At 49.3% G+C, this 21370-nt stretch overlaps 1 protein-coding gene across 6 annotated transcripts in view; it reads right to left on the bottom strand.

Annotated features, from left to right (window-relative positions):
• AGRN (agrin) overlaps positions 1 to 21370 on the bottom strand; it is a 155072-nt gene that overhangs the window by 79641 nt on the left and 54061 nt on the right. For 5 of the 6 annotated variants that reach the window (XM_039367886.1, XM_039367888.1, XM_039367887.1 and 2 more), the window contains exon 3: positions 12991 to 13032. In XM_039367886.1, the coding sequence (XP_039223820.1) occupies positions 12991 to 13032 (42 nt within the window). Of the gene's footprint in view, positions 1 to 12990; positions 13033 to 17163; positions 17671 to 21370 lie in introns of those variants that run through there. The other variant, XM_039367891.1, reaches the window with a different exon arrangement.

Below are 21370 nucleotides of genomic sequence, written 5' to 3'. Positions count from 1 at the left end.
TGCAGGAGTCCACCTGGCCGAAGGAGGGAACTGCAGGAGTCCACCTTTATCGTGGAATCGGTTCACAACTGGATCAGTTGACAGTGCCCAAATCGTCTACACCAGCTGCTCTTTCTGGCTTACACACCTGGCCCTTCCCATCCACCCAGCTTGCCCAGGAATTGTGACCAGCCCACAAGAGAGTTTGGATCAGAAAGGTGCGGGATCCCAATGGGTAAGGGTGCCGAGACTGTTCTACAAATCTGCAATATTTACCCCAATTGGCCTCTCCTAGTCAAAGAGCCAGGAAATGGGGAAAGCCTTCCTCTGCTCCAGGTCTTTCGAAGAGACACTGCCATCCACACAACCCTGAGTTAAACAGACGAAACGTTTCAAGGCCCAAGGGATTCTCCTATGCACAAAGCCAACATTTGCCCAAGCATCTGATTCCATATTCAGCCCCCCAGGCTGTCCAGTGTTTCTTTTGGAAACGGGACTTGGGGGCACAGTTTTTGCTCCAATACTATTTCTGGGAGTTCCCGAGATCCCTCTGAAATTCCTGCTAGGCTGCACTGGGCCTCTTTCCCCTCCCCCTGAACTAGAATATTCCATTCCTCCTGGAAACTCTTTCGGGCCTAATTTAAAAGAAGAATGGTAATAAATTTGAATTCTCCTGCGCCGGAGGAGGGACGTGACCCAAGTTGGACCGTCAGCAAATCTGGGAGGCGATGGCTTCCATTTTGAACTTCCTTAAAAACCAGAGGATGCGACGGACGCTGACGTGGAGGCTAAGCAAAGGGAAAGAGAATGGAGGGCAGAAAGGGCCGGGGTCGGGGTCAAATGCCACGCAGGGAGGCTTGCTCCACGGGAATCCGCTTGCTGCCGTTCCTGATGGAGAAATGGCCCTTTGCTCAAGCCAAACAATCCTGGCTTTCTGCCTCTCGGAAGCACGTCAGCTCTGTGGCGTGTTTCCATGGCAAAAGAAGGGAAGGGTAGAGTGCCACTATGGAGCAAGTGGTACCAGAAGGGGACAGATGGGGGCACCAGCAGGGGGCGAGAGAGTGGAAGTGACCTGGGGACTGAACAGCCATTGATGGCCCCCCTACCCCAGCAGGGCTGGGATTGCGGAGCACAGAAATATCCCAGCCTTCAAAGCTGGGATGGGCCTTGGTGTCTTTTTTAAAGGAATATGGGGGGGGAGGGAATTAAAGAGCCTGGTGGGGGTCTGGGGTTGAGAGCCCCCCTCCCTGCGCAGTCAGGCAAAGGGCATCCCTTTGTTCTTCTCTCTTTGTGCTGGCGGCAACATGGCAGCGATGCCCAATCGGAGGCTGCATCCAGTTCCTTAAGGTGGGCCTGGCTGTTGGTTGTCCTCAGAGGCAGCCCCAGCTGGGCCCTTTGGCTGCCTTTCCTGGGGAGGAGGGGGGGCTGTGGGGCAGAGAGAGCAGAATTGGGAGCAGCCGTTAAGACTGGCCTGGGACGTTTTGGCGGCAGTGGGTGAGGCCGCCAACGTGGCTCCGATGCCTCTGACCAGCTTCTTTTCTTCAAGAACTAGATGGACCCTGGGAGCATCTGAAGGCCAGGATGCTCCGTCCTGTCTTGACCATGTCAGGTATTTTTTCACACGTCTCATTTTTGCAAGGAGGTGCCTTCCTTTACCAGGAAGAGTCTCTAATATAGGACTATTAGGGAGAGGCTGAGGAAGGTCACTACGATAGAGTTAGGATTTATCTCGATTCTGATCAATCTCCACTGTAGTTACTTGCCATGCGGAGCATTTTGGAAGCTGAAGTCTTGAGACACTTGGAAGACACCATACCTGCCTTGCAATAATGCCTCTAGTTTTCTAAAAAAAGGGCACAAAAGTTGGGTATGGAAGCTACAGTTCTCTTCTCTCGCTTCTTCGCCCTTGCCTGGCACGGAGGGATAGCCTGCTCTTAAATATGGAGGATCCCTTTTAACTATTCAAACACCGATAGGATCCCTCTCTAGAGGAAGAACTCAATTTAGGAACCTACCCAAGGAGGTGTCTTCAAAAGACATCGGAGCTGCGTAGTGGGAGGTTTTCAGTGATTCCTGACAGAGGCAGGAAGTTGGGCTAGAAGACCTCCACGGTCTCTCCCAAACGTAGGATTCTGTGATTCCGCAAACTCTGCCTTGTGAAAGAAAGGTGGCCTGTGCTGTTGCTCCCAGGTGCAAACGCTTCTCGGTTTTACAAGGAGAAGAGCACAGGTCCTAAGACGGAGGAAAGTAAGCAAACGGGAATTATGCACGCAGAAAGCGCCAGGCAGCGAACGGAAAGAAGACAGGAAGAGGTTGCTGAATTCTCCTGAGAAGTCCAGGTCCCAAGTGGGGTGGTTTTTTTTGTTTGCCTCCCTAATTTTCCTCCTTCCTACGGAAGATGGAAAAAACACCTTCCTCCAAAAGGCTGTTATAGCTTTCCTGCCAAACCCAGGCGGGAGAGGAGATGAAAACCGATAAGATAGCTGCTGCTTCTATCTATACTTTGAAGACATCACACATCGCAGCTAATAAGTTATCACCAGTAGGGATTGTTGTTGTTGTTGCTGCTGCTGCTGCACAAAATCCCCCACCAACCACCAGAGAGCTGTTTTGCTTCTGTACTCCTTTTCCACAATCCACCTGACAAAAGGAGTTGAAACGGGCCCTAAGACTGAAGGGCTCTCAGCTCTTGAGTCAAGATTGTCGAAGAGCTGGGAGACAAGAGGGAGGGAGGGAATAGCCCTCTCCATTCAGACAAGCACTTTTCGCTCCTGCTCTGCTCTCAATCAAAGCTAGAGGAGAGGCATCTTTCCGGAGATACTAATAATGACTTGGCCTCTGACTCCTGCATTTGCTTCCTTAATTGCATGTCTCTGAACCAAGGAAATAGCAGCTTTTTCTGCTGGGTATATATTACCGGAGAAATATATCACTGGGCCCAAGTGGCAAAAGGAAGCTGTTAGAAACATGTGGAAGAGGACTTCATCCTGCAGGGGACAGACACTAGGCTAAAATGAGGATGAGGAAGAGGATGTGTCACTGTATCACTCCACCGCAGGAATTTGACACGCTTAAGAGAAGAGCCTGCAGCAGGGATGGCCAAACCTTTTAGAGACCGAGGGCCCAAACTGCAACCCAAAACCCACTTATGCATAGTCGGGTGCCGGGTGGGCGTGGCCCATGGGGTGGACGGGGCTGTGGTGGTAACGGCAGACTGGGTGGGACTAAAAAGTTCAATCAATTTCAACTTTGCAAGATCTTTTTTTTCCCCCGCGAGAAGTTGAAAGTTGACTGATTGATTGAACCTTTTTTGTGTGTGTGTACATACATGGTGGCGGAGGCTAAAGCGAAAAGGTTTTCTAAAACCCAGCTGAAGGCCTAGGACTGGGGCGACGGTGCGCGTGCCCACAGAGAGGGCTCCGAGTGCCACCTCTGGCACCCGTGCCATAGGTTCGCCACCACTGGCCTACAAGCTGCATCTCTGCATGGCTACCTGCTCTGCAGAAAACTGGGGGGGAAAAGAACACATCCGAAACTCATGTACAGATGCAACAGGGAAGATTTCTTTCAGAGTTTTTCTTCTTCGGGATCCTTTGGGGGATGGGAAGGTGGAAAGCTGGGGAAAGATTTTTCTTCGGCTTCGGAGGGCTGTGCAGGAGGACGAACCTTGAAGGAAGGAGCCCTAGCAGCATCGATTCTCCTTTCTATAAATAGGGATCTCTGTGGCTTTGAAGAAGAGTGAGGTGGAAAGGGCTGGGAACCGGTAAAGCAAAGACGTGAGGAAGACTCTCACCACTTAACCTGAGGTTAATAGCCATTAAAGGCTCTCCTGCTTGTAAAGGTCCTTCTGCATCAGGGGTGCAGAACAAGGAGTGGGGAAATACATCCTTTTCATGGTAGTTTCCTTCCGCCTGCTCTCAAGTTTGGAAAGCGTCTGTCCTCGGAGGGGAGGAAAGCTTCATTGGCTTTTTATGGCTTCTGGAGAGGAGGGAGGGAGGGAGGGAGGGAGGGAGGGAGGGAGGGAGGGAGGAAGGAAGGAAGGAAGGAAGGAAGGAAGGAAGGAAGGAAGGAAGGAAGGAAGGAAGGAAGAAAAAAGAGAGAAGGGAAGGGAAGGAGGGAGGGAGGAGAAAGAAAGAAAAACGGAAGGAAGGAAGGAAGGAAAAAGAGAGAAGGGAAGGGAAGGAGGGAGGGAGGAGAAAGGAAGAAGGAAGGAAAAAGAGAGAAGGGAAGGAGGGAGGGAGGAGAAAGAAAGAAAGAAGGAACAAAAGAAAAAGAGAAGGGAAGAAAGGAGGGAGGAGAAAGAAAGAAAGAAAAAAGGAAGGAAGGAAGGAAGGAAGGAAGGAAGGAAGGAAGGAAGGAGGGAGGGAGGGAAGGAAAAAGACAGAAGGGAAGGGAAGGAGAGAGGGAGGAGAAAGAAAGAAGGAAGAAAGGAAGGAAGGAAGAAGAGAGAAGGGAAGGAGGGAGGGAGGAGAAAGAAAGAAAGAAGGAAGGAAGGAAGGAAGGAAGGAAGGAAGGAAGGAAGGAAGGAAGGAAGGAAGGAAGGAAGGAAAAAGACAGATGGGAAGGGAAGGAGAGAGGAAGGAGAAAGAAAGAAGGAAGAAAGGAAGGAAGAAGATAGAAGGGAAGGGAAGGAGGGAGGGAGGAGAAAGAAAGAAAGAAAAATGGAAGGAAGGAAGGAAGGAAGGAAGGAAGGAAGGAAGGAAGGAAGGAAGGAAGGAAGGAGGGAGGGAGGTAAGGCCTCCAGAGACAACTCATTTGATCAAGGATGGGCTGGGTAAGCAAGGCAGATAACTGACTTCTTGAATTCAAGGCTTGCTTTGCAAGGAACTGTCCAAATCTACCCCCGAGGGAGGGTGATTTGCAGGTCCCGATCAAGCCAATGTATGGTCCCTTCACTCAAAGGTGGGGAGATAAAGAAACATTTCCAGGCACAGTACACTGAGTTGGTTAAAATCAGTGGGTTGGTTGTTTTTTTTTAAAGATGGATAGACTCCAAACACCCAGAATTCCCCAGCCACTAGGTTTTTACGTGCGTTCGCTCAGCCTTCCATCCTCCCAAAGTCGGTAAAATGAAGACCCAGATTGTTGGGGGGTCAACATGCCGATGTTGTAAACCGCCCATAGAGAATGCTGGTAAAATACCATGGGGCTGGTATAGAAGTCTAAGTGCCCTTGCTATTTAAGACAAGTGGACTTCAACTCCCAGCATTCCTCTGCTGGCTGAGGAACTCTGGGAGCCAAGAGTCCACCCCTAAGACTGAGGTTGAGATGTTCTCCACGGCCCCTTCAAACTCCACGGTTTGTGTTTCCATGATTTCATCCTTCTGGAAGATTTTCAAGGGAGGATTTTGGCAACCTCGCAGTAGCAGATTCTGTAGCGGAGAGGCAGCACCTGGAGGAGGAATGTATATCTGTGGGTGTCCTTCCTCTCTTTCAGGTCCTGGATGCCCAAAATAGATTGTGTCACTGGGATGAAAGCAGACTTGGGCTCTGGGGCCAGAAGGTCAGCAGAGAGAGCGGCTCAGCCTTTGTTTCAAACCCTGATCCTGCGCCACGCCCAGAAAATCATTCCTCTGTCCCTCCTCTACGACCTCACAGGCCAGAGGTCACCTTGCAGCTAATTTCCTAAAAGAACCAGGATTTTCCCTCTTTTTTTAAGAATTGCACTCGTTGTTCGACCAGGCTCGGAAAAGATGCACATTTCGAGCCTTTGTGGAAAGATTTCACGCAAAGGGAAAATGAGCACTGCCTTGCGGTCAGCTGGCCCCAAACCTGCTGGACTGTAACACGCCAGCTTGGGTTACACCACCATGGAAGGAGCTGCTTAAGGCAAACTACTCTGGAGTAAGCAACTTTAGAAGGAGCCAAGAATTCCTATTGTTCTCCTTTCTCCCCCCCCCAAAGACTCTTCAACTGCCTCTTTTTAATGCATCCATTAATAGCAGGCAGGGAAGATCCATAATTAAGCAGACCCCCCCTGGATAACCTCTTGATAAAGCTAATAATGCAGCCGGCTAATCCGTTTAGGCTTCACAAGCTACCCGCTGCTTATTACCTAGGAATATTTTATTTATTTAGGCGGATTTTCGTCCATATCCCGCCCCCCAATGTCATACGCAAGACCCTTAGCGCTTGATTAGACCGGCTCTCTCGGAGTAAGACGTTACCAAACAAACAATATCAGCCTGCCTATGGGATAATCCCCAATTACGAGTAAAAAGAGTGTAAGAAGATTTCTGACTATGCCAAGCTTTTCACACAGCAGCGAGCAAGGGACCTGTGTTTGTTTTGATCTCCCAGTGTGGATATCCTGGTTTAGGGAAGCAAATGAGCGAGTTCAAGGCCTGGTATCCCAAGAGAAGTGGATATAAAATGGGGGACCGAGATGCCAAACTCTTTGGCAGCGACCTAAACCCCTTCGTGTGATTCTTTCCCATCACACTTCTCACAAGAGTCTTCTTCCACGTGATTGATGGGAAAGAATAGGGTGGAATTAAAGAACTTCAGCCAGTGAGCTACTTCCTACTTCAAACCACCATGTCCTCAAGGAGATTATCTGGAAGCTTTTTGGTTTTCTCTCCTGCAATCCAGTGGGGAGGTAGCGCTATTCGCTAATCACAAAAAAGCTTGCAGCGAGCTGTGCGGGCAACCGGGTCTCCTGAATCTTGATCAGTCTGGAAACTAACCATGACAAAAGACATATACTCAGCTGCTACCCTGTTCCCCATCGTCTGGTCTAATGGAAATACACCATCGGCCCCAATTGGTGCCGGGTTTCCTCGGAGGAAGGAGCATGGTTCAATCATCCTTAAAGGAAGGCTGTGCAAAATAAGAATTAGCAGTGTTGTTTGAAAAGGAGGCATGCTCTGTTTCTTTTTTTTTTCTTGCTCGCCGGTTCTTTCTTTCACTTGCCGTGGGCCAGAATCTTGCCCGTTCTGCCGAGCCAACTGCCTGTATTGTCCAGGTTAAAAAGAAAGCCAAGATACGTCAACTTAGGCTTTTCTTAACGAGCTGAACAACGGATAGGCAAAAGTGAAAGAAGTCACCAGGTTTTATTTCCTTTGGTTGGTCGTGTCTGGAAAAAGATGGACGACGCGCTAGAGAAATGAAGAGAAGACTAATCCGAGCCCTGACATCTTTAGGCAACGCGGAGAAAGGATGAAGATATTTCTATGACAACACCGCAGAGATAAAGCCAGGGTTTTCCCCTCTCGTAACGAGCTCGTGGCAAAACGGTGCCGAAAGTTAATCAAGGATTAGCATCAAGCGGCACAGTCGGATAATTTTAACCTCCGTTTTAATTATGGAGGCGTTCTATTTTAGGGGGCTTTGTGCAAACCTACTGTCATCATATTCCCAGAAGGCTGCTGTGTTTTATTTGCTTTAGCCATGGGGAGAAGCTGGACAGTTGCTCCCAACCATGGGCCCTGCCTCTGCGGACACAGTGACCTTTAGCCAAGGAAGTGATTCCAGTTAAAAAGGAAGCGCAAACTGTAAACTGATAGACCGGTGTTTCTTAAGCTTAAGAGGTATGGACTTCAACTCCCAGAATCCCCAGCCAGCCAGGCCGGTTGGGGAATTCTGGGAGCTAAAGTCCACCTCTTCAAGTTGCCAAGGTTATGAAATACCGGACTAATTCTCCTCCTTTGCTTTTCAAATTGGAGGAGACACTTTGTCAGGATCAATTTCAGCTGCAATAATGATCTACAGCCTCTGTTTTGAAATTATATCCTTTCCGTTCAAATCGAATGGTCTGCTCTGTATTGAACAGGATGCCAACCTTACCCATCAAACTTTAAAAGCAACAGGCAGTTGCTTTCTATGCCAAACCACGGCCATCACCGCAGGTGCCCCCCAACACATTGCTGCAAAAATATACATCCTCTCCTTTCTAATCTGCTAATTGGAACAGAGAGAGAGAGAGAGAGAGAGAGAGAGAGAGAGAGAGAGAGAGAGAGAGAGAGAGAGAGAGAGAGAGAGAGAGAGAGAGAGAACTGCAAAATTTGCAGCTATCCTGATCTTTTTGGAACTGAACACCCAATGCTCACGCTCCCCATGTACTTAAGCCATAAAACCTGCTTCATTTTGGCCCTGAACCACAATTCATAAAAAGGACATTTAGCGCACCTCTCAATTGGTGCACCATGGAAAAGGGATTTGCCCCAATCCTTTGGCCAGGTAGCCTCAGATAAAGTCGCTGTCTTTTTCCAAGCCTCCCATTTGAGGTGTTTGTGTACAATAAAATCCCCGTTTTAGAAGTCAGCACCTGCTCCCCAGGTCAACCCAGAAGCTCTGGAAACAGAAACAGGGGGGTCCTTTAGGATCCCCGCATCCCGCTTCCTTTCCAAAGGATCTGGGGCTGCAGAGAGTTGGTCGGGAAACGTCCAATTGATGGCAGCCTCGGAGGAATCGCCCACCCGGGTGTGAAGGGCTGGGAACTCATCACACAGGCCCCATTAATAATGCCTGGGCAGAGTAGATAAACAAATAAACGGGCCCGGCTGATTGATGGCCTCGGGCTTTAAAAGAGGTGCTCCATTGCCACTGGGCAAGACTCTCTGGGGACAGGCCGTGTTTCTTCTTTGGCTGTAGCCCCCCTCCACCAACCCACCCACACCCCCACCCAATTCAGCAGCTTGAAACCTGTTCCCCCTCTGCGCTCAGCCAAAGCCCCCTGGGCCTGATTAGGGGAGGCATTCTGGATGGCCCCAGAGAGTCCTCCACTTCCAAACATCTGCTCCGTGTGTGTGTGTGTGTGTGTGTGTGTGTGTGTGTGTGTGTGTGTGTGTTTCAGTCTTGTGTTCATGACCCATATTTCTGAAGCTCTCATTTCTCATTTCGGAGCTGCGGGGGGGGGGGGGAATGGGAGAGCGGGAGAGGATAGGCGAGAGAGAGAGAGAGAGAGAGAGAGAGAGAGAGAGAGAGAGAGAGAGAGAGAGAGAGAGAGAGAAAGAGAGAGAGACGGAAACAAAGAAGAACGTTTTTCAAGATTAAACAACTTGCCACGAAAGCTTTTGTTAAGGAGTTATGGAGGCCCACAATGTGTTTTTTTGGGGGGTGGGGGTGGAGGGAGACACTGGGACAGGGAGTCTTTATTTATTACCCAGGCCTTTTGCCCTCCGCAGGATGGTGTTGGTTATAGGTAGTCTTGGACGTTAACGACTGCAATTGTGCTAAGCAAGACAGTTGTTGCAGCGAGTCGCGACCCCGTTTTTGACCCCCTTTTTTTCACGCGGCTGTTAAGCGAATCACGAGCGTGGTTAAGCGAATTGAGACGTCACTAAGCGAATCAGGCTTCCCCCCGTCGACTTTGCTTCTCAGGTGCTCCTTAAGGAAGGCCGCAAGTGGCACTCTCGGCATGACGGTTTGCCAAGCCCCCCTGGGGGGGGTTGATCCCGTGGCCATGAGGATGCTGCAACGGTCATTAATTGTGAGAACAGAGGACGGGGAGTCCTCCGCATACAATCACAACGGAGTTAACTATAGCTGTTATATCTTGTTACCGCTTCCTCAGAGACATGCAAATGGGATAGGCGGTGGAGAAATTTGATAAATTGATCAGAATCAACACTTACAGCCCAGGATCTGCCCCGTCACAAGCAGCAATTCAAACCACTTATTTGCCTTTCACTATTCAGTCCAGCCTCCCAATTATAAAAACTCAGGTGTCCTTGTTAACAAACCTCTTTTTACAAGTTTTCCATACACCATCCGAGGGACTCTCGTTGTTCGGAGAACGCACTTCCAAGAAATGATGGAAAGATGGGACACCCCACCACAACCAACACTTAAGGTCCAATCCCCATTTTACTCAACCTACTGGCTACCGTTCAAGCCACAAGAAGGACGTTGTTTCTCGGAAGACAAATACCCCAATTGTCTCTTTCGGCGGACCGTGTCATATGGCGAAAGCTTGCTTTATTACTATTTCACAGCATCAGCCAGAAGCAAGCTACACCTACATTCACTGATATTTTTAAACTCAAGATGCCCAGTGATAGATTAATCACCTTTTTTTTTTTATCTCCAACAAAGAAGAACTGGCAAATCGTTAATTTGCTGCTTCTTAAAACTGGCTTGACAGCAAGGGTGTTTTGATGTAGAAGAAGAAGAAAAACAAGTAAAGTTCTTTTTTTTCCTCCTTCATTTATTTTACCTGCCTGGGGAAACACACACACACACACACTGTGTTATATTAAGCCCATGATAAAAGATTCTTGAGAGCCAGCAAAATCTCTGTTTGCCCTGCGTCCCTCCATAACTTCCCAAATCCCCTTCCTCCTCTAAACCTTGGCCTTTATGAAGAGGTGTAGAAAGATATGTCAGCTCTCCTCCACGGACCATTGTCATGATGGATGGGAGAGAAACAATTAGTATAATTAAACAAATGTCCTGTTTATTGCTCTGGGGAGGAGACCAGGCTGGCCTGGAAGACACACCGGGTCCAGAGAAAGCCTGGAAAGTCTTCTTAAAGCTTTGCCAATCCCGAGTGGTCAGTTTAAAAGGAGAGGCTCCTGCAGAGAATAAATATAAGCCTTGCTAAGCCAAAGCTTCTTGAGATCTCAGGTGGACACTCTTGCCAAGCCCGTCCGACTTGCTCTGAATTTGGATCAACCAAGATCCTCTAGATGAAAACCGAGCCACAGAAGCAGAGTCTCCAAAAAAGATACTCCGCTTTGATTTCTGAAGGCAGTAAGAGCCTCACACTCTGGGCTCTGGGGAACAATTAGGCTGTGAGGTTTATCCTCAGTTCTGTCCAAGAGTTGCAACCCACCTGGTGTCTTTGGATAGGGGACCACTAGGGGATGCCAGACTGAAAATAAACCTTCCTAGAGCAGTGGTTCTCAACCTGTGGGTCGGGACCCCATTTGGGGTCGGACGACCATTTCATGGGGGTCGCCAAACAACGCAGTCCGCCATTTTTCCCCCCTTTTCCTTAGCTGTGATACTCCCTTTTATTCTATTGGCTTTTGAAAGCCAATAGAATAGACTCTCTTGAATAGAGTCTAATTCTATTGGCTTTCAAAAGCCAATAGGAATTGTCCAGGCTGTCTCTGCCCTGCTGAGCCCGCCAAAAGTCCCCTTCTGCAAACGGTGCTGCACCAGTTGAGTAGTCCTCGACTTACGACCGGTTGAGTAGTCCTCGACTTACGACCGGCATTAAAAAGGTTGAGAACCACTGATCTAGATGAAAACCAAGCCACAGAAGCAGAGTCTCCAAAAAAGATACTCCGCTTTGATTTCTGAAGGCAGTTAGAGCCTCACACACTGGGCTCTGGGGAGCAATTAGGCTGTGAGGTTGATCCTCAGTTCTGTCCAGGAGTTGCAACCCACCTGGTGTCTTTGGATAGGGGACCACTAGGGGATGCCAGACTGAAAATAAACCTTCCTAGAGGGAAATGGGAACGAGCTGCCTCTGAATTCTTCCCAAGATAATCCCACTCTTTGAAGCCACTGGGTACTGAGAGTTATCTCTTCACCCCTGGCTGCCTGCCTGCTTTTGTCTTTTTTTTTAATCGTAGGCATCAAGCCCTCCACCCTTCCTCCTTGCCAAGCTCAAGAGGCAGATGCAATTTGGGGAGGGTCCCAAAGAAACAGCACTGATTACCTTTCATTGACAATTCCCTGCCAGTTCAATGAGCATCTGGAAGCAATTGTCTAGAGCCACAGATATATATCATGATCGAGGGGGAAAGCTGAATGGATGCAAACCACAGGCACATTATCCGCACACCGGGTGGGTTTACGTGGAGATGGCAGTGAATTCAAATGAAATGTATCGTCTACATTTGTGGGCTGCCTCAAGAGCAAGGAGCGGAATGATCTGGGGATTACGCCTCTCCAGCATCCACACTGGCCTATGCAGTTTTTTTAAGGGGGATAATATTAAAAAGCGCTGATAATAAACTTAGTTAGGTTGCACCCACCTTCCAGGGTTAAATGCCATTCCAGCTCTGCAAAATTCTTCCATTTGGGTTTTATTCTGGCTCTTCCACATGTCAGCATCCCGGGAGGGGGCTTATATTTAGGACAGGGATAGGCACACCCACACCAACCCACACACGAGATTTATTTGCAGAGCTTTCCCACAACCCCCCTTGCCTATAGAGCATCCGATGAGAGCCGGACTACCACACACACAGCTTAATCAGCATTTCCTTGCATGAATTGTGTTATCATCACCGGTAAGTAAAAAGCTGCTGCTGGAAGTTTGAAGGCACTGCAGTTTAGTTTCCAGATTTATTACAAGTAGCCCTTGACTTAACCGCCACAGTTGGGGATCCAAAATTTTCCATTATGATTTTGCCACTTTTTTTTTGGTCACAGTTGTGAAACGAATCACGAATTCGGCTTCCCCCACCGATTTTGCTCGACAGCTGGGAAAGCCCCAAATGGTGATCGTGTCACTTTTTTCAGTGGCCTTGTGACTTCGTATACTCGTTGAACTAATGGTTGTTAAGTCGAGGAGTGTCAGTAAATCAGGGCAGTTGTCCCCAAACGAATTTCACAATTTGGGAGGATTTGAGGACCTCTACAATGCCCTTCCCCCCCCCTCCCATTTTGATAAATCAGATGAAGTCAACCCAGCCCATCTCCTATACTAATCTGAATCAGCAATTATTTGCATGCCTTATGTAAGGTTACAATCAGTGGAAATAATGCATCAATCTTTGGGATGGCAAAATGAGACAGAATAGTTGCATCTATGAATGTTCTACAAAATGTTAGCAACCAAGGTTCTGGCAGGGAACCCACAGCAGAAAATAAGGAAGATTGCTTCTGCATGCTCGTTTGTTCTTTTATCTTTTTTCTTCTGGCATTTGTTTGCGGGGAAAAACTGTGATAAAATTAAACTGAAATTACACTTCCGTATTTAGAAGTGTCAGCGAGCTAGATGGCTGGGTCAAGAGTTAGGGAGCTGTTTCGCGTAGATATTTCCCCAGACTTCCAGCAGGTAGAAAAACCAAATGTTAGTCAGATCTGATTTTCTTTTTTTTTTTTACAACTTACCATCCTGGGGCACTGCCTGCGGGAAGTAATTCACTGGTTTATCTACAAAGCAAAAGAAAAAAAATGGAGGCGTAAATATGAGAAAAGGTTTGTAGCCCCTGAACTGTTTTTCCTCCCCTTATTTGCAAAGAATTATAAATTATAAATCCTTCATACAATTGGCTTCTGAAGACCTCAGGAGGAGTTTTGAGAACTGCTCAGTGCACACCGAGTGAGGCTGCCTGTTGCTTCCCTGGACGATGCTCTGATCTTACCTGCTTCCAAATGCTGTTTTGTTTGGGGAGGTGCAAATAGCCTGTGATGAACTTGAAGCAGACACGCTCCAGTTCATCCTGAGCTGCGTTAGAGAATTACATCCCCTCTTTCCTGCCCAGGCTTTAAAGCAGATTGTTGGGGGCAATGTAAATACATATATACATTGCTTACTGGTGTACACCGCTTAGAGAGTGCTTGCACTTAAAGCGGTATATAAGTCTCATAAATAAAATAAATAAATTAATGCCTTCCCAGAAGGACACCAAGAACAGGCATTCACACAGAAACATGCACACATGCCTCTAGGACAGTGGTTCTCAACCTCTGGGTCGGGACCCCATTTGGGGTCGAACGACCATTTCACGGGGGTCGCCAAACAACGCAGTCCGCCATTTTTCCCCCCTTTCCTTAGCTGTGCTACTCCCTTTTATTCTATTGGCTTTTGAAAGCCAATAGAATAGACTCTCTTGAATAGAGTCTAATTCTATTGGCTTTCAAAAGCAAATAGGAATTGTCCAGGCTGTCTCTGCCCTGCTGAGCCCGCCAAAAGTCCCAGTCTGCAAACGGTGCTGCACCAGTTGAGTAGTCCTCGACTTACGACCGGTTGAGTAGTCTTCGACTTACGACCGGTTGGGGGTCGCGGCATTAAAAAGGTTGAGAACCACTGCTCTAGGATCAGACTATCACCCTGCATGCCCAGGAAAGAAATTTTTCTGCGATGATGAAGTCAAGGGAGACACATGGATTTCAAGTTATGGCAGTTCCTCTAATAAAATACATCTTTTCCTGAGCCAGCAGAGGTCAGGAACTTGGCCGCAGCTGCTGGGGGCTAGTCAATTCATTAAGCTCCTTTCTGACTCCAAGTCAAATCAAACTATGTATTAGTTATTGCACCTCCCAGGATAGTGATCCATCAAACCCAGTTTCGCTGATTGGTAAACCGGGTTCCGACGGAGACGCCTTTCATTCAATCAAGTGACGCAGAGCGGACAAGAAAGGCTTTCAAATCAACGCAACAGGGGTGCACAAGGTAGCCAGGTGGCTGATATGTTTAAACCAATAAATCACGGACAAAACTAGGCAAGCAACATTTGAAGCGCCAGTGGAAAAGAGAACTCCGGAGGGCGGAAATGGAAGCGCTGGGTGCGAGGAGGCTCTTTTAAGGAACGCCCTCCCTTTGGAGGGGGGGGGCTTGTGATACGGTCCCAGAATTCAACCCTAGCGCAAGGAAATGTGGGGCTCCCATCGTCTAAAGGACTCTTTCCCTTTTACGTTCATCTGATGTGATATAAGACGCAGTCCGTCAACGTGGGCAAGCAAAAGCGTGAACGGTGGAGAAAGCGCCTCTGATGTGATCACAACGGGCTCATGAACATTGCCGAGTCCTTGAATGGGAAGCGACGGGACTGGGAAGTTGAGAAAGAAAGAAACAGGAGGTAGCAGCAAGACGAGAAACTGTTGACGAGAAAAACCCACTAGATCCAGCCAAGAAACCACACCAGGAGTCTCGTTCGGCTCAAGGGAGATTCTACTTCTTTTCTTGCGAGGGTTCTAAGCGACCCCCCAAAAAACAAAGCCCCTAAAGTGGGGTCAGATGGGCAACTGCGTGTAGACAGGATCTGGACCTGGGCAATGAATTTAGCCCATTAGTGGTTTGGATTAGCATAATGGTTGGGAACTGGGCCGGGGATGGGACGTGGGAAGACAGTTTTTGTAGCCAACAATAAATGAAGGACACACACACACACAGCCACACACACAGCCTTGGCCAAGTAAAGTCAGTTGGCCCTGCCCAAATTTGCTACGACTGCAACCGGTGGTAACCATTAGGATAGCCACCTATTAGTTTATTTTTTTTTTTTTTTGCTATAGCCACACGCATACGGATCTCCTGCACAAGAACAAGAGGGATTCCCAGAAGACAGATCTGGTGGGATCTCAGCACGATCGTCCCTGGCGCCTGAGCCCAGTCCTGGAGTTTGCAAAGCTCAAATAAAAAAGGAGAGACCCTTTTTTTCCCTCCTCCTTCCTTTTCAAAGCCCTTCCAAGGTGTCCTGTTTTTGGAATGGGAGACCCAGCAGGCTTCCCCTAAGGGGGCACAATTCAGAGGGAAGGCTGAACTACATGTTACTCACAAGCCCACCCACCCCCCAACGAGAGCTCAAGACTCCAGAGGTGCTTGCTTGTTTACCCAAAAACTATTTTGGGAGGCGTGACTAAGAAAGAAACACTTTTTTTTTCGCCCGTGGCTTTTTATGGCTCCACGTTCTCTCCGCCGCCCACCCGTTGCTACACACGTAGGGAGTTTGGGGGCCTTTGCAAGTCCTGAGCAATGAGCATGGAGCAGATTGGGGGCATTACGTGGAAGCAGACGGGGGAGGCGAAGTTTGGAGTTGCACAGAGCTCTTCGTCAAGCAGGATCTTCTGGGCGACAGATGGTCCTGCCAGATTCAGAAGCGCTTCCACAGCCTTAGCCCACGCGGGCGTCAAACCGCAGAGGGCTCCTTCTCAAGTTCGATTTGAGACGTTATTGCAACGAAAGGGGAGTCTCATCCTTTGTTTTGAGGGGGCCACTTAGATGCCACTGGGAGCCCCGTCAGCACGCCGCCAAACTTTTTCCCGTGTTTGGGGCTGGGCCTCCCGGTCCAAAATGGTATAGTACCCCTACATATGGAGGCTTTGTTTGTAGCTAAGACCTCCTGTGGATTGTGCCAATGATTCAGCTGGCTCAACAGAATGTCTCAGAGATGCTAAAAGGAAACCACAGCAGAGGGTGGGGGAAAGAGACACACAGAGAGAGATGATAGATAGATGAGAAGGAAATATGATAGATAGATAGATAGATAGATAGATAGATAGATAGATAGATAGACAGACAAACAGATAGATATGGATGGATAGATAGGTAGGTAGGTAGACAGGTAGGTAGGTAGGTAGGTAGACAAACAGATAGGTATGGATGGATAGATAGTTAGACAGATAGATAGATAGGTAGGTAGGTAGATAGACAAACAGATAGATATGGATGGATGGATAGATAGATAGGTAGGTAGGTAGACAGGTAGGCAGGTAGGTAGACAAACAGATAGGTATGGATGGATGGATGGATAGATAGATAGATAGATAGACGAGAGAGAGATGAGAGAGATAGACAGAGATAGATTTTTGAGAAGGTAACTGAAGATGGCCACACCACTGTCCCACCTTAGCCTATCCATTGCAGGGGGCTCTGCCCAACAACACAGACTGTGTAGCTGAGCATCAGGTTCAAGAGAACGTGTGTGTGTGTGTGTGTGTGTGTGTGTGTGTGTGTGTGTGTGTGTACTTTCATTTAAAATTCTGCTCTGGGAGAGATGAAAGCAGGCTGGGAAACAGCGCTTTGGCTGCTACTCAACAGGCAAATGTTTACCTGCCTAGCCATCCTCCCCAATTATCTGGGGATAAGAGCATCATCTGATCAGCCATCTTGGCATAGATCAAAGGGCCAGCATCCAGCCTCTGGTAGCAGAAAGCTCCTAAGTAGACAGGAAGGCATTTCCTCCTCAGCTGATTAATATGCAAAGTTCCACTGCCAAGGCAGGTTGCTTCCTTCTACACAAAGCCACAACCCAGCTTGACGCCCAGCTCCTGAATTTAGCTCCTAGTCATGGGGAACTGGAGCTGCGACTCAAAAGGATGGAAAACATTGGGAGGGGGGCTCAAGACGAAGCCTGGTCCCACCGGTCCAGAGGAACGACTTCCGGGAAAAGATGAGGAATTACATGCACTAAAAGGAGACCAAGCGCCCCTTCCGTGAACCCCCAACCTCCCTTCCCAAAGGCGAAAGTCATTGCTGACAAGCCAGCCTGCCTCCTCCCCACTTCGTTTCGGCTCCTCCCCTCCCCACGCGACGACGACGACGCTGAGGGGGACACCTACAGGTGTTGAGGAAAAGCAGGACGGCGAACCCCAGTGTGGACGTGGCTAAGAGAATCAGGCAGATGTTACAGGGGATCATGAAGTAGCGCACCACCAAGGAGACTTTGTGCTGGTACATCCGGTCCCGATCCAAAGAGCCCGGCCCCACGGGGTACTGGCAGGCAGTCATGCCGTGGACGGGGCTCCAGGCCCGCCCTGGGAGATCCAGGGCAGCGGTTGCACAGGGTCCCCCCAAACCCCTCCAAGACGGTCCTTAGCTAAGTGGTCTCGGGGACGTCCATCCTTTGGTTAGCATGCCCGGGGCGCTTAGTGTTCGGAAGGAAAGCCCGTCCTGGCCCAGGCCATCTTCAGACAATAATCCAAGGCCGGCGATAAACCAGAGTTAGAGGGTTCGGGGACCCCTCAGATGGATCCCAGGGTCACCCCCAAAGCAGTCCTGAAGGTTGAGAGACCGCTTTTAGCTCCGGGAAAGAAACGCCTTGCTCACGAAGCTCAAAGGCACCCCCATGTTGAAAAAGAGACACCCCCGATGCAAAACACCGCTCAAGCAAGCTTTGGCAGAGTTGCTGCGGGGTGGGGTGGGAAAGGCGGAGGAGAAGGGGGCTGGATAATGATTGTTGTCCAGATCCGTCCAAGGAAGGAAGACGGGTCGTTCTCCAGGAGAAGAAGAGAGGAGAGGAGAGGAAGGAAGGTCCTCTGCAAACAGAGTGTGTGTTAATTGAGTCTTCAGAAGTTCTCGGAAAGGCGTGGCTCTCTTTATTAAACCATCAACTTCGCGGCTGAGCGGTCCTCATAGCGCAACGCTTTCCTTCCAGCCATTTGAGCCACGGGGGACACGGGTGGTAGGCGAAAAAAGCATGGAGCAGACAAATTGAGGAGGGGGGAGAAGACACACACACCCCGCCACCTCTGAAGTAAACCCAGAAAACTACCAGCTAATTTCGGTGTCCTCGGCAGGCGGAGCTGGGTTAGGGGGCCAGGCAGCAGCCCCCATCCTCCCTGATGCCTCTTCCCCAGGGATGGCAAAGGAGGGGAGGAGGACTCGGCTGCAGGTTTCCTGGGCAGCGGCTGGCGAAAGCGTCTTTCCGTCTCGGAGCAGTTCCAAGCGCCTTTCAGCGTTTCTGCATCCGATGGGATGAGCAAAACAGGACCGCCGCTGTCTCCTTTACACAATCCTCCTCGGGAGGGTCAGCTGGGATTCAGGAAAAGTCTGGACATTAAAAACCAGACGGGGGGCTGAGGTTGAAGGCGTCCACGGAGCCGGGCGTCCAGCGGTCTCGGGGAGCAGCCTCCGAAGCAACAGCGGCGGGGTGTGCGAGATAGAGCCCCAAGTTTCCTAACCCCGCGTGGGGTGGGGTGGGAAGTCAGCAAAAGCAGGAACAAAAGAGAGGAGCATCTTCCAGCAGCGCCCCCTGAGTCACCGGGGCGGCTTCGCCCTTCTTACCCAGCGCGAGCCATCCCTCTGCAAAGAGGCAGCAGCTGGACCATCCTCCTCTGAGACATCCTCCTCCTCCTTCTTCACCGCCGCTGCGAACAAAAGCCCCGCCGCGTGAATGTTCGCTTTGCAGCCGGCTACGGTGGAAGGAGAAGGCGCCAACCAGCGAGGGAAGGAGAGGAAGGAAGGCAATGGGAAAAAGGAGAGGCAAGCAAAGCGGGGTCTTTCTCCGTACGGCCGAAGCGTGGCCGGGGGAAGCTGTAAAAACAAAGGGGAGAAGATAGCCAGGGAAGGGGCAACGCTGCTTCTCCAGGCTTCTGGGTGGGTGGGTGGGGGGCGTCCTCAAGCCAACCCAGTGTAAGAATCCAGAGGTCCTGTGCCACCTTTCAAAGGCAGATCTGAGTCAGTGGACACCTGTCAGCGTTTCCAGAGCGAGGGAGGGCTGGGCAGGAATGCTCCATTCACTTGTTCCTGTTTCCCTGGAAGGCAGCAGAGAGAGCTCGCCCCCTCCCTCACGCCTTCCCTCCTTCCCTCCCTTCCCAACCCAGGCGTCTCATTTGCGAACTCAAGATGTTGAAAGGGGCGGAGGAGACAGTGTCAAAATTCATTATGTGTTTCCTTCGCGCTCTCTCTCTCTCTCTCCCCCTCTCTCCACTCCTCCGAGCAACTGCCTCTGGGCGCACACACCATGATAGGTTCTCCCCGCAGACAGACGCATCAACGGAGACGCTGATTTGGGGAACGCGGGAGCCGGGAAGGAAGAAGCCAGTGGCGAGGTGGCGGCATTGTGGACGGAGGAGCATTCGGAGGTCCAAGCTGTGTTTAGGGGGTGGGCGGAAGTTTGGCCCTTGAAAGAAATGGCATTTTCTTTCCAGAAATTCCCGAGATTTGAAGGGATGAATTGGAAGTCCAATGGGGGTTAAGAATTCCCAAAGCTGGCTGAAAAGCTTTATGGAAGGATGCAGAGTCTTTCTCCATTCTACCAGGGAAGTTGAAACTGGGCTCCTAATTTCAAGATGAAGTTGGTGGGTTTCCGAGATAAATCTTCTTGGCTCTTCCAGGATGGGGGAAGGAGATGTGAATTAAGTCTGGCTGGATCACTTGGGACTTTTCTATTCCTGCAGCCAGAATTCCAGGGAAGATAACCTTTGCTGACCTTCCAAATCCTGCTCCTTCTCCTCCTTCGCTCTTAAAAGACCAATACTCCAAAAGCTTGTCTTTGACTCAGATTCCTCTGCTTCCCAAAAGTCTTTGGACAAGAAGCAATGTTGACTGAATCCTGACACTGGACCAAAGAGGTAGGGCAAGACGTGTGATGATGGGACCTGGGAAGTATCCTGAGATGCCTTCAGAAGATGCCAGCTATCGATTCCAGGTTCCCGGGGGCTCCTGGCTTCCCTGCCCACGAAGCAGAAGTGAAATTCCTTTTTTTTTTTTTCAATTTCAGACTGATTGGGGATGCTCCCGATGGAAGAGGCAGCAAGAATCCAACAGTCACATCCGGACCGGTGGCCTTTGTCTACACAAAGCCTCTTTTTTCAATTCCGGGTTGGGATGCTCCAAAAGTTGCTATCTGCTATTCTGAACAGAAATAGGACAGGAAGAGAGAGAGAGAGAGAGAGAGAGAGAGAGAGAGAGAGAGAGAGAGAGAGAGAGAGAGAGAGAGAGAGAGAACGAACAGAAAGAGAGGACCACGTACTGCCCACGTACAGAGATGGTGGCTTTGCCATTTTGGGAGGCCTTTGTGTTTGAATTGATTTCGCTGCATGTTGGACGAGATGGCTTTTGTGGACCCTTCCCTAATTGTATAATTTTATGAAACAAGCCAGGGCAATAGAGGAAATGGCCTTGTCTTCTTCTAATTGCCCAATATTTCCCATCTGGCTGGGGCATCTGGAAATGGCTCTTGTCAAAGATATTTAAACCCTATTATTTTGTTAACGGCGGCTCCCCAAAATACAGATCCTAATACCTCACCCCGTTGTTTCCTCTAGTGGATACATGGATGATCATGCAATGCATTTCCCCCAGGGCATTATGGGAAATTAATCCAGGAGGAGGAGGAGGAGGAACATCAGCAGAAAAGACCTTTTTGTAAAGAATCTCTTTAAGAGAAATTTGGAAGAGATTTGGTGTTTTTTGACCACAGGAGCTCCACTTTACTCCTGTCAATCAAAATCTAGAACAGACAAAAAGTTTGCCTGAACAGTCAACAAAAAGAGTTGGAAAAGAGGCTGGGATTCTCAAAGAGAAATATTAACCCCCCCCCCCAAAGACCAAAAGAGAAGGACTTTAAACCAAAGCTCTATTTCTCAGCTGATAAGGACTTCAAAGTGCCGAAGTCTTTTGGAAACGCTGGACGGAATCCAAAAGCCTTAGAAATTTCCCAGCTTTTGGGTTCACCCAGGAGAAGAAGGAAAAAAGAAAAAAAAAAAATTGAAAGGAAAGGGGAAGGAGGGAGGGAGAAAAAGAACACAAGAAACAATGCAAAGCCAGGACACCAGACAGGAATGTGCTTCCTCCCCCCGCCCCCGCCAGCCCCCTGCTGAGTCAAAGAAGAGACTTTTTTTTTTGCATTTTATCCTTTGCTTGCAGGGATCCCCTTTTCACGGATCTTTGAGAGGAGAACCTGACCCATGCAAATGGAGGCACCAGCCGGGAAGTGGCAAGAAAGAATTTGGTGTTTTTTTTGTTTTGTTTTTCTGGCCTTCAGACTAAAATAGATGTCTGTCGGGGCTCTGTGTTACAAATAAGGTTGTAGGGAGAAACGCT

The sequence above is a fragment of the Crotalus tigris genome, unplaced genomic scaffold, assembly GCF_016545835.1.
Source record: "Crotalus tigris isolate CLP2741 ecotype Arizona unplaced genomic scaffold, ASM1654583v1 scf7180000020588.15403103151:6194809, whole genome shotgun sequence".
NCBI lineage: Eukaryota > Metazoa > Chordata > Lepidosauria > Squamata > Viperidae > Crotalus > Crotalus tigris.
This window is presented reverse-complemented; position numbering and strand designations above follow the sequence as displayed.